At 44.5% G+C, this 13,326-nt stretch overlaps 1 protein-coding gene across 2 annotated transcripts in view; it reads left to right on the top strand.

The window, feature by feature from the left end:
- Window positions 1-9,586: 9,586 nt before the first annotated feature.
- The window catches only part of ABTB2 (ankyrin repeat and BTB domain containing 2), a 172,504-nt gene continuing 168,764 nt past the window's right edge, over window positions 9,587-13,326 (top strand). Inside the window, exon 1 of one of the 2 annotated variants that reach the window (XM_064492459.1) lies at window positions 9,587-10,911. In XM_064492459.1, the coding sequence (XP_064348529.1) occupies window positions 10,029-10,911 (883 nt within the window). In that variant the 5' untranslated portion in view covers window positions 9,587-10,028. The remainder of the gene's footprint in view (window positions 10,912-13,326) is intronic. The other variant, XM_011000573.3, reaches the window with a different exon arrangement.

A 13,326-nucleotide genomic window follows, 5' to 3' on the forward strand; every position in this document is an offset into this window, starting at 1 on the left:
CTCATAGAATGTACAGCACCAAGAGTGAACCACAATGTACACCATGGACTCTGGGTGGTAATGATGTGTCAGTGTAAGTTCATCAATTGTAACAAATGTACCACTGTGGTGAGGGATGCTGATAATGGGGGAGGCTATGTATATGTGGGGTCACCAAGTCTATAGGAAATCTCTGTACCTTCCTCTCAGTCTTACTGTGAAACTAAAACAGCTCTAGAAATCATCTTTAAAAAAGCAGATGACAGAAAAAAACAAAAAAACAAAACAGAGTTCCTAATAGCATTATTACATCAATTGTTCCTGCAGAATTTCAGAAAGCAGGTTGTTACAGACTCATGAATGTGGATGACTCAAATGGCATTTACACTTATTAAAATGCCAGGATGGATGCTAAGACAGTCACAATCTGAATCATTGCTTTATACAATTGTCACTTTAACAGTAAGCAAGAATAAAGAATATTCATTCTATTTCATGTGCTCCCTGTATGTACAACTTTTGTGTGAGGTTGTAAGGTAATTGGAAGAGCTACTTTATCAAGTTATTTTTCAATTGTTGACTAAGAGTTTGGGGTTACTTTTCCCACTTGCTGGCCTAAATGATTTATTTTGTTGCAATCCTGGTTCCTTTCTAGCTATCTACCTGAGCTTCAATCTTTTTTTGTTAAAAGAGAAAGCATGTTCTACAGGTTCTAAATTGCAGTGTTTTGTGAATATTTACAAACCCTTTGCCACACAATCTTAACAACCAAAAATGTGTGTAGCCCTACAAGGAGATAGAGCTTTCTGGTTTGGAGCAATGTGTGTTGCACAATTCACTGTAACTCGACTGAGTTTAATGCAACACATACTTATGGAGTGACTGTTTTGGGTTTAAACTGTGCTCTGGAGGGAAAAGGGTGTGGAGTAAGAAATATAAAACAGAGGCTTGCCATCAAGAAACAGGCAATGCAGTTGGAAAGAAAAGACGTAACACCCATGAAAGAATTCAATCATATTATTGGGCATACATGAGAAATGTCATTCGTTTATCCGTTCAACAAAACATTGAATGCTTTCCATGAGCCTGTGTTAAGTAGGAACTGGGGATACACAGCTAAATGAAATAAAATCCCTGCTTTCAAGGTGCTTACAATAAAATGGGAAAAATCAGACAAGTAAACAAGCATTATATTGCACTGATGAGGGAAGATTACAGCAAAGTTGGGATTAAGGGGTGGGGTGGGGTCTGGAGGTTTATGGAAAGCTTCATGGGGGAGAAGCCTCCTTGAGGCCCCACTGAAAGGAACCAGGGATCTCCAGAGAAATGGCCGAGCCAGGTCTGCAGCAGGGAAAGTATGAGATGAGCCTGGGGCCGAGGGCACAACGTTTATTCATTTGATCTCTCTAACCAAGTACATTGTTTTAAGAACAGTCGTGTATGAAGCAGACAGGGAGCACTAAGCTGTAAATTAAAATGGGTTAGATTGCCAGGGACAGCGTCATGGAGAAGCCAGGAGCAGGAACTCCGCTGAACCTTTAAGATACCTAGGATTTGAGAAGGCAGCATGTAAACTGGTAGAACATTTTAGGGGAAATTTTAGTGATGTATCTTTTTTAAAAAACCAAGAGCATATCCTGTGACCCATAATTCAACTTCTAGAAATTTAGTATTTGGGAACAATTGACTGGGTAGAAAAAGATTCATGAACAAAAAAGTTTATTACAGCATTGTTTGTACAGCAAGAGAAGAGAGGGCGGGAGGGAGGGAGAAAGAAAAGAAAGAAATAATGAGAAAGAAAAGAGAAAGAAAGGAGGGAGTGGGTAGGAATGGAGGAAGAAAGAGAAAGGAAGAACACAAATTCTTCGATAAAAGGCTAGCTGAAGAAACTATAGTACACCATGCAGTGGAATGCTATTCATTTTTTAAAAACTGCCAGAAAATATATTACTAATTTGGAAAGATGTCCATGATAGCTTTTTGCATGATACCTTGCAGAAAATATGTACTGCATAAACCCATTTCTGTGAAAAGAAAAAAAGTATTGTGTGTGTGTGTGTTTGTGTGTAAACAGATGTGTGTCTAAGCTTAAGAAAAAATTCTGAAGGCCCAACAGTTAAGAGGCATGAGCTTGAAAGAATAAACAAAGGACTTTCACTTCCTACTTTGTATACTTTCAGTGGTGGTTTTATGATTGTTGCTTCTTTTCTTTTTTTTCCCCCAAATATAAAATTGAAACATAGAAAAACATATTAATATTAAAAACAAAGTTGCTATCCTAGATTCAACATAAACTTTAAAAGTATCTTTACTTTCTAGCTTTGTTTGAGGATAGTGATGATTTAAAAACCAAAACTCACACACGGAAAAAATAATTATTAGACAGTTACTCCTTTCAATATCCCACAGACAGCTCCTTGATAAAAGTTTGCATGTATTGAGTTCAATTCAGAAATTAAGAAAAGAGACTCACGCTAATTCTTCATATTGATAACATGGTGATTTTCACATCGGAGGGGAAACAAATACTTTGTCAAGTGCGCCCTGAATCGCATAACCTAAAGTAGAGATCATGCTTGCAAGTGTCGTCTTGGTATTAGGGGTTGTATTCTGTGACCCTGAGAAATATTTCTTTTTTTTAATTAAAATATAATTGCTTTTACAATAGTGTATACATTTCAGATGCATAGCAAAGTGATTCAGTTATATATATATGTATTTTCAGATTATTTTCCATTATAGGAAATATAGAAGATATTGAATATAGTTCCCTGTGCTATACGGTAGGACCTTGTTGCTTATTTATTTTGTGTATAGTAGTGTGTATCTGTTAATCTTAGCCTCCTAATTTATCCCTATGTCCTCCCTTTCCCCTTTGGTAACCATAAGTTTGTTTTCTATGTTTGTGAATCTGTTTTTGTGTTGTATATAGATTCATTGTGTTATTTTTTAGATTCCACAATAAGTGATGTCTTGTGGTATTTGTCTTTCTCTGTCTGACTTACTTCACTTAGTACGTTATTCTCTAGATCCATGTTGCTGCAAATGGCAATACTTCATTCTTTTAAAGCTGAGTAATGTTCCATTGTATGTATAGACCACATCTTCTTAAGCCAACTGTCTGATGATGGGCACTTGAGTTGTTTCCACACCCTGGCTATTGTGAATTGTGCTGTTGTGAACATTGGGGTGCATGTATCTTTTTGAATCAGAGTTTTCGTGTTTTCTGGATACATGCCCAGGAATGGGGTTGCTGGATCATATGGTAGCTCTATTTTTAGTTTTTTAAGGAACTCCAAACTGTTTTCCATAATGGCTGCACGAATTTACATTCCTACCAACACTGTAGGAGGGTTCCCTTTGCTGGGGGTTATTTCTGAATGTGAAACTTTCAGGACTGTTAAGAATGGTCCCGTTAGGTCCCAAACCACTGAGTCAGATAGCCCAGCAGACCAAGACTTAGATGGGCATTATTCAATGTTATGATATCAGAGATTTGCTTAAAAAATACTGGAGATGAGGAATTAAGTGGGTGATAGTGTAAACAAGGTTGATCATAAATTGATAATTATTAAAGCTGGGTAATAACTATAAATTCATTATAAAATTGTCTATGTATATGTTTGGAAATTTTCAATAATAAAAAGGTTTTTTAAAGTGTGTAAATAAGATCATTCAAATAGAAATCAACACATCTTGGTCATTAATCTTGGTTATTCATCAGATGTCTGATCCTGGCTTGCCCACCAAATTGAGGCAAGAGAAGTTTATGCACTCCAGTGTTCACCTGTAATACCGGGGTCATCCTGAACACCCACTAACCTCTTCAATTCCAAGTTGATCTTTACTTTGATTTGGAGTGATTTTTAAAAGGACTAAAATATGGTTTAATTTTTAACCCTTTAGTATTAAATTAACATATTCTCATCATATTTGTAGCCTTAATTGTCTTCAAATGAATTCAGTATTAAAAAGCCTAAGGATACCACTGTCTGAACTCTGAAAATTATTTACTCTAGTTCCTCTGCAATTCAGCCCTCCCTATGCTTGGGGATGCCTACAATCATAACCATCTTTTCTTAAGGGCAGACAGAAACATCTTGAAACTTCGGAGGGAATTCATCAATAGGAATATCTGTTTGGTCCCAGAACTATTCAAGGGAGATTTAAAACTTAAAAAAAATCCACCTTGTGATTAAAGAATTAAACTTTTTAGATGCATTTGTTTGTTTGTTTTTTTGTTGTTGTTGTTCTGTTTTAGCAAAATGAACGAGAGCGCCACCTGCTGGGAACACGTGAACTTCCTCACCGTGCATATTGAAGAGCAAGTTTCCCGGTCCCCACGCATTTGAACCACGGGAGACCCGCTGGTTAAAAACGAAGATTCATGAGTTCCTGGCCTGTTGTGTTAGACTCTCTGCAGGTGGAACTCAAAAGTTAATATTTTTAAACAAGTCCTCATGGACTTTGAGGTTTAAGAGACAAACGCCTTAGTTCCCAAACTTGCCTGATAAGAATCACCTGGGAATGCTTGTTTAAAATACTTTTATCTGGCTCACCCTCCAGGCTTATGGAATCAGAACAAACCGGGAAGATCCTGATAAGAGTTGTCTGGGGGTAGGAGGGAATGCATGCAATAGGTGAGGGAGCTTAAGAGGCAAAACATCCAGTTCCAAAAATATATGAGTCAGGGGGATGAAATGTGCCGTGTGGGGGATACATTTAGTAACAGCCTAAAACTTTGTATGGTGACAGATCGTGGTGATCATTTTGTGATGTACAGGAATGTTGAGTCACTATGCTCTGTACCCAGAACTAACAGTGTTGTTGTAGGTCAACTGTACTTTAATTCAAATACATAGGTACAGACACAAAAGGAGGGCTGGGGGAGGGGGAGGATTCCCTGGGAATGCTTGTTTGCGATACTTTTACCTGAATCACACTGAATCAGGACCTCCAGGAAAGGGGACTGGGACTTTAAATTTGTAATAAGAATGCTAGATGAATCTTAAAAGATGAATGTTTAGTAAATATTGCCTTAACATCATATTTAACTCTAGGTATTTTCTATGCCAAGATACAAAGGCATAGCTGCACTTAACTGATAACGCATACACAGAGCGTCCAGATGTGGGGATTTGGCAACAGTCCCTGGGTTTTCTGTCCTGCCGTTTTAATTCAGCTCTGTAGCTTTAAATTCCAGCCCATCCCTTAAAATTCTTGCCCTTAACCCTAGGCTTTTGATGGCTTCATCTCTAATACCAAATAAGAAATCGATGAAGGCAACTGCCTAGTAGGCAGAACTCCCTTCTGGGGAGACAACCCACCCCCCCACCCCCATCTTCTTCGCTCTGTGAACCTTTTAACTTGTGCCTGCACCTCCACACACTCCACCTCCTTCTCCCCTGTGGATCAACGTCCTAGGTTTACATTTACCTTTGGAGTAATATTTATGTCCAACAGAATCACCAAATTCCAGCTTTGTGCAGGGGCAGATGCTGAAGCTTGCCATGTTCTGAGAGTACTCCAAGTTCCTTCCAAGAATCCTGGCCTACCACCACTAACTGAGCAGCCACATAAACAATGAAGTTGTCTTTTCTGCTTCAAGTTAAATAAAAAGTCCCAATTACTTTACAGCAGCCCTGTGGGGAGTGGGGAGAGTTCTCTGCCCAGTTAAGCCTGAGACATACTGGGTCAAAAGAAATATACACAGAGCTTTAAATAAAATATTGCATCGTGAATATACTAGAGGGAGAGACAGAATGCAAAATTTCCCAAACCTAACCATTGGATGCTTTTTCACAGACCATCTCATGAGACTATTCTGCAGAACATGCTTTGGGGAAATGTATTTTTTTTTTCCCTTAGTCCTCTTGGGGGCTCTTCATTTCAAATGATCTGTATGTCTCTTTAGTCTTGAGGTCTAGCAAACAATACCTGTGTCAGGAATGGGCTACCCTGGGTTGCCTAGAAGGGAAGAACGACCTCAGTTTCCACACCATCGGTGCTTTTTCAGCAGCTGAGTGTTCTGCTTGATTTTGAGCTGCAAAGCAGTGCTGCTAACCACAACACACTTATCTAGCAACCGGCACCCTTGTCGGCTCTCCTGGCATTCCACAGAGTATGTCATTCCTTGCCGTGTACCATTCCTCCTCTAGATGTATCAGCCTGTGTGGTGAGTCAATGAACTGGCAATTGTCCTTGGTCAGTGGCTTTCAAGAAGCTCAGCAAAGCACCTTTTGCAGAAGAATTAGTCTCATATGCCCACTTGTATATGTTGGCCCTGCTTTTTTTTTTTTTTTTTCTTAATGGCTGGGACCTTATCTAACGCACCTCCGTGGCATCTAGCACAGTTCTAGACCCAGTAGGTGCTCAATAAATGTTGTTGAAAGAATGTACCAAACATGACCTACAATCTAAAATTTGGTCACTCTACAAAGTCAAGGTCACAATCTACCTTTCTCATAGGAGAGTTCTGTCTGTGCTTAAATAATTGGAGTTATTAACCCCTTCTCTTTCAAGATAAATTCTATGATATTTTGCCCCCCAAACTTCAGATTGTTTTTTTGATTTTTGTAAGAAACTGTATAACAAATATGAGACTTTGCCCAAGGTAAAATTTCTGCATTTTATCTCAAGCTCTTCCCTTATATAATTTTGGCATGGGACATCCCAGATCTGTTTTTTAATTGCTCACTCCACTGGGAATTCTCCCAATATTTGCTATGGTTTCATCATGTTCTTTTTAACTTGTCCAGCAACATGACACATTTGTTTTTCTTCAAAGATTATGTTTGGGCCAGGCCTGAGTTAAGAAAGTCGGGACAATTTCTCTTTTTCTAATGTAATTTGCATTCCTAAGATTAAACACATTACTACCAGATTGTCTTAATTAAACACACACATGTGTATATAAGACGTCATGTCCATCCTTTCCTTGATCCAAATTTTGTACTTTATCCAACTTGCCAAAAGAGTAACTGAAATCAATCAGTTGGTTCATTTTTAAGATGGTTCAGAGTATCTTGTCCTCGATCACTCTCCCTCTTTTTCTTTCTCCCCATCACACAAAAGACAAACACGGACACGCTCTGGATTTACTTTGTACCTCCTGTTCTCAAGCAGGCTACAGAAGACTTTGCAGAATATATGAAAGAGTCTTAATTGTCTTTCATAACTTTTCTAGTCCCTCTACCAGATGTTTCCATGAAGATTTTCCTTTTTTAAAAAGTGGTTAATATTACAAAATACATTTCAATGTGTCTCTATAACATAAGAACATTTAATAAACATGACCACACCACCATTACCACATCGAAAAACTAACAATGATTTCATAATAGCAAATACCCAGTGTTCCCGAGGTCCACTTGTTTCATAAGGTCAAATGTTTATTGATTAAAACATACACATACACATACACACACACAAACACCAAATAAATTTCACACCTTGTGATTGGTTGATTTGTCTTCTAAGTCTCTTTCAGTGTATAGGTTTCCTCTCCATCTCTTTCTTTCCTTGTAATTTACTAATGAAACTCAGTTGTTTGTCCAGCAGCATTTCCCACAGCTGAATTTTGCTGAACAAATCCTTGTAGAGCTATTTAACAACCGCAGGATTCTGAAATTTAGCTGTAGGCATGTTTGATTATTTTTACACTTCGCGTCATCAAGTAACTTGAATATAGTATGATCAATCCCACCAGCTCTTTGCCCCCAAGAAGTATTTCAGATAGTTTCCCAGATAAGCTTTTCATTCAGTAAATTCCCTGCCCTAAATTTCCAGTTGTCATTTTCGTTATTTTTTAAGCGTGCTCACAACAAAATGAAAAAAAAAAAAAAAAAAAAGGAAAACAAAACAAAAAAACCTTTGCGGAATTTATTTCCTCTAAACATCCATTAGAGGGCGACATTTGTCCTAATATTATATTTCCCCTAATGCGTTTAAAATCGCATCAAATTTGTTTTCGCATTTTTATCAAATTGGACCTCCTTACCTATTTCCACTTCTTATCTGCCTTCTGCAAGATGTAGTCACATCTTGTGTCCTCTCTTGATTTGGTCTCTGCGGACTTGTATGGTTCATATTACTACGTCGATCCTTGACTCCGTTCCCAGTTCTAACCATAAGGTGGCAGTATTGCACAAATAAAGACCAACAGGAAGGGAAAATTAAGCCAAACTGCCAAAGAAAAAGGAGTTTCACAGGGAAAGGGCCATTAATTTAAGAAGGAAAGAGACAAACCAGACATTTCTAGTTTATACCCAACTCACGGCCCAAGGTCAGGACCGTGTAAGATACAGTACAAAGGAGCTATTCAAGAGCGCAGGAGGAGGGTGACTTGGGGGAAACGCGTGCACAATCTCCTCGTTGATTTTGTGGTTCCACTGGAGGAGGCATATGCACTTCGTGCACGTGTGTGTGATTAGTTACAGAACAGCTGCGGGACGCAGTGGACCGGGCGTGGATCTGCTAAAACCAATAGAACTCTGAATGACCGCCTCTGGACACACGCCTGACACAGGTTTACAACGGTGCTTCTTGAAGGTCAGCTCTCATTTTACCCCGGTTGGAAAATGAGTCTTGAGGGGGTATATATACATTGCCCATGGGCACACCACACCGTTAGGAAGAGGTGCATTCAGCCAGGTGTTCCAAGCGCAAGCCTGTGCTAGGGATGCTTCTGACCTTCGCAGTCTTCCTGTAGTAACCCTACGCACATACACACATACTTGGACACTGGTACTTTGGACAAAAAGGATCCACCTTACAGTAAGCGGTGTCGTACAGTTGTAACAGGGAAGTCAGGAACTCTTGAGAATCTGACCAGTTGGGGCCCTTTTCCGAGAGTAAGACTCAGACTACTGCGTGTGTAATTTCGGGGGGGGGGGGGGCAGGGCGGGATCTCAGGCCTCCTGGAGCCCGTCCATTTATCAGATTCCAGGTTAAGAAGAGTTGTGTTCTGATTGGAGCCTAGATAGCAACATAAAAAAAAACCAGACGGATTTGGGAAGAGAGGCAAGCAGGGGCGTTCCTCCTCCCTCCAAACACAAGTGGAGTTTCACCTCGGAAGAACGGAGGGGCTGGGCAGAAAGTCGTAGGAGCGAGGTGGAACGCCCGGCTTGGGCCCCCTCTCCCAGGCCGCTGTCCCCTTCTCCTCCACCCCCCGGACCCACACTCTGCTCGCCCGCGTTGGTGTTCGGCAACAGGGGGCTTGAAAGGGAGCTGCGAAAGCCCAAATCCTGGACCGCGGGAAGAGGGCAGCACACAGTGGCTTTTCCTTTACATTTTTTTTTTAAATCGTCAGCTCCCCAGCCTAGCGTTTCGATCCCTCCTTTCCCAAGTCGCTGCTCCCCACCTCCCAGCTCGCTCACTCGCCTTCTCTTCCCCCTCCTCCACCGTTCTCCCGGCGGCTTCATCCGACCCTCGGCCTCCAGCCCCGCCTCCGCCACCGCGGGGTTTCACGCGCTGCGGAATGAAATCTGCATAGTGGCCGCCCCTGTAGGAGATCATTGGTGCAGTTCCTGCCCGTCGCAGCCGATGATTGGTGGGCCTCCCCGGGTTATTTGCATGCCGGCGGCGGCTGGGTACCCAGCTGTGCCGGCGGCCGGCGCCGCACAGAACTTTGCCGAGCGCTTTCTCGAAGGCAGGTCTCGGACTCGCGCAGCTCCCAGAGCCGTCTCCTTCTGCTGCCGCCGCCGCCCTGTTCTCTCGGGATTCCTTTTCTGCGGAGGGTAGACGTTCTGCTTGAGGGAAGTTGAGGTGGGCCAGGGGGAGTGCTGAGGAGGAGCGACGGGGGTGGAGGGGGCGTTCCAGTGATAGCTTCAAGTCCGTACGCGGGGCGCGTGGGGCTCCGGCCGCAGCGAATCTCTCCCACCTTCCCGCGGCCGCCGGGCGGGCGGGCGGGCGATGCGGCCGCCGAGCTCCGCGGCGCCAAGAAGGAGAGCGCCCGGGAGAGCCTAGAGCTTGTTTCTGCCCACTTGGGAAAGGGCGCATGGAGTTGTGAGCGCCCCTCGCTCGGCGAGGCGGCTCCCGGCAGACTCCCCATGGCCGGGACGTACAGCTCCACTTTGAAGACGCTGGAGGACTTGACCTTGGACTCCGGGTATGGGGCCGGGGACTCGTGCCGCTCGCTCAGCCTCTCGTCCTCCAAGTCCAACTCGCAGGCGCTCAACTCTTCGGCGCAGCAGCACCGCGGGGCGGCCTGGTGGTGCTACTCCGGCTCCATGAACAGCCGCCACAACAGCTGGGACACGGTGAACACGGTGCTGCCAGAGGACCCCGAAGTGGCTGACCTCTTTTCACGCTGCCCGCGCCTCCCAGAGCTGGAGGAGTTCCCCTGGACTGAGGGAGACGTGGCCCGGGTGCTTCGCAAAGGTGCTGGAGGCCGGCGGTTGCCCCTGTTCTCGGCCGAGGCGGTCAGGCGCCTGGCCGGGCTGCTCCGCCGGGCGCTCATCCGTGTGGCCCGCGAGGCGCAGCGCCTGAGCGTGCTGCACGCCAAGTGCACCCGCTTCGAGGTGCAGAGCGCCGTGCGCCTAGTGCACAGCTGGGCGCTGGCCGAGAGCTGCGCGCTGGCCGCTGTCAAGGCGCTGTCCCTGTACAGCATGAGCGCCGGCGACGGGCTTCGCCGGGGCAAGTCGGCGCGCTGTGGCCTCACCTTCTCCGTGGGCCGCTTCTTCCGCTGGATGGTGGACACCCGCATCTCCGTGCGTATCCACGAATACGCAGCCATCTCGCTCACTGCCTGTATGGAGAATCTGGTGGAGGAGATCCGAGCCAGGGTGCTGGCCAGCCAGAGCTCCGACGGAGGAGGGGCCGGAGGCGGGGAGGTGTCTGCTGAGGCCCTGGAGATGGTCGTCAACAACGATGCGGAGCTTTGGGGCGTCCTGCAGCCCTATGAGCATCTCATTTGCGGCAAGAACGCCAACGGTAAGCACGAGGGTCCCGGGCCCGCAGACCGGGTGGGAGAGAAATCCGCCACGGGGTGGGTTTCCTAGGACCTGAGAGAAAGCGTTTGGTCCATAGGTGGAGGAGTTCATCAAATAGCTCTTGCCCGAGGTTGTTCTTTCTGGGACTAACTTTTGGAGGGCAAAGTCGTGGTTGATTTTCTGCATCCTGTTCTGCATGGTGTGGTCTCTATTGGAGGCTGTTCACTGATTGAACTGATTGACCAAGCCATCCCTGAACCTCTCGTGGCGTGAAGCTTACTGCCCTGTTGCTCTCTGCCTGGCTTGACTGCATCTGTAGTTGGCGTCTTTCCCCACACTGGGCAGATTGACTGTGGTTCTGTCCCAGTACTCTCCAACCCAACAGCAGCAGCTAGAGGGCCAAAAATCTTAACACCTGAGCCTTGGGTAAGTGGAATAGGAGGAAGGGAACAGGAAGCCCAGCACCTGGTGCTGCCACCTTGGGCTTTGCTGGATTGAAGGATGCCTTTCAGGCCATCTGCTGGAAGGTGGAGTGGTAGTGGTAAGTTCGTAACTCTGTGTGTCCAGCATGGTGGAACTTGGTGACCCCTGAATCCCCTTTCCAGAAAGGGAACCACATACTAGCTCCCAGGGCCTGACTTTCCAAGCTGTCACCAACCAAGTGAGCAATCGATTAAAACCCTCTGTTGTGTTAAATGCATAACCTTCTGGGCTTTTCTGAATGAAATGATGACCCAGTCAGTAAACCACACTATGGGGAAGAGGTATGGGGAATGGGCAACTGCTTCATGTCAAGTCCGGAAAAGAAACAATTGGGTAGTTGCATTTCTCTGAAGGATGACATGGCTTCAGTGCAAAAGGTGGTGGGAAGTACTTGACCTGCTCCTTGGAAGGGTGTGACATACATTCAACAGTAAACTGACTACCAGACTCCAACTTAAGTAGTCAGCAGACCATTAATTATTTAGAATGGTGCTATGGCTAATATCCTTGCAGTCTGATTGGAAGGCCATTTTGGCAAATAAGTAGTCAGTGGAAGAGGCCAGGTGGGTACTGAAAAGGCATAAAGGGAATCAAATTTAAATGTGGTTTAACATAATCGTAATAGTTAAAATTTAAAATTAGTACTTGACAGTGTGTCAGACACTGTTCTTAGCACTTTATATGTCAACGCAAGTAATTCTAGCCACCCTATTAAGGTAGGTACCTAAGGTATTATCCCCATTATACAGATAGGACAACCGAGGTACCCAGCGGTTAAGCAGTTTGCAAGATCACACAGATATCATCAAGTGACAAGCTGGAATTTGAACCCAGGCAGGCTACAGAGGTCAAGATTTTAGCCACTGGAGGAGAGGAAGCACCTTTGTTTTCATGGGTCCAATTTCCAAGGATAGCAATTGACATCTTAAGCCTCATTTTGAAGACAGTCTGTATCTATCAACATGATTGACTCTGACTTTCCTTGTTTTTTTTTTTTTTTTTTTAATTCTGGCACTGCCAAAAGGAGCTGCTTGGAATGGAAGAGCATTTGCCTTTTAATTTTCCTCCTCTTAGGTCAGAGTTGAGGTCAGTTCAGAATCTCAGTTGATGATATCACAGCTGATAATTGTGCTTTGCGCTCCAGGTATGTGGCATCACCCCCGGGAACATGAGCTCCAGGAGAGGAAGTGGAGGGCGAGGGGATTTCCAGGCGGTTGTCATAGCCCAGGGGAAGCGTTCTGAACTTTTGGCTGAGGGGAGGCCCAGACTGAACTCAAAGACTCCTAGGAGAAAGAAAACCCAGGCTCTATAACCGTATAACCCAAACTAGAATAAAGGTGGAAGGAATAGTAGGTGCCAAACAAAACAGAACATGCCCTTCATGCTGGTGCCCAGCAGGCTGAGGACCTTCTCCGTGTTTCTAACTGCAAATCGAGTCTAGTAAGAGTGGCTGCCTCTCCAGGGTCCCCTGCAAATGCAGAGTGGCCAGAAATTGCTAGAACACAGGTGTCTTCTACTAAAGAGCTTATCCTAAAGGGCCTTTTCTTATCCAGGGTCATCATTCCTTGGGATTTTCTTTGCAGAATGTGTTTTTGACCCCATGATTTGACCTCCTGCCTCCCCTCTCCCACCTCGAACAATCCTTCTTAAGCTGTGGTAGTCAAGACAGCAGGACTCTATGTGACAGGCGGCAAAGCTCCTGGGATATTCTGAGCCAACGGGTCCCTCTGTGCATTCCTTGGTCTCCAGGGAGCTCTCTTGCAGGAGAGGTGACCATTTGCTTCCACTGAGTAACATGGATGCTCATTTTTTATACATGAAAACCTGAGGGTGGCCCCAGTAAACAATAACCAGGCTGATTTATTAAGTCTCTTTAGACAAAGTGAAATGTATGTTTAGTAGAGGAACAATGAATTATTTACGCCTGAAAGCT

This window comes from Camelus dromedarius, chromosome 12 (genome assembly GCF_036321535.1).
Source record: "Camelus dromedarius isolate mCamDro1 chromosome 12, mCamDro1.pat, whole genome shotgun sequence".
Taxonomy (NCBI): Eukaryota; Metazoa; Chordata; class Mammalia; order Artiodactyla; family Camelidae; genus Camelus; species Camelus dromedarius.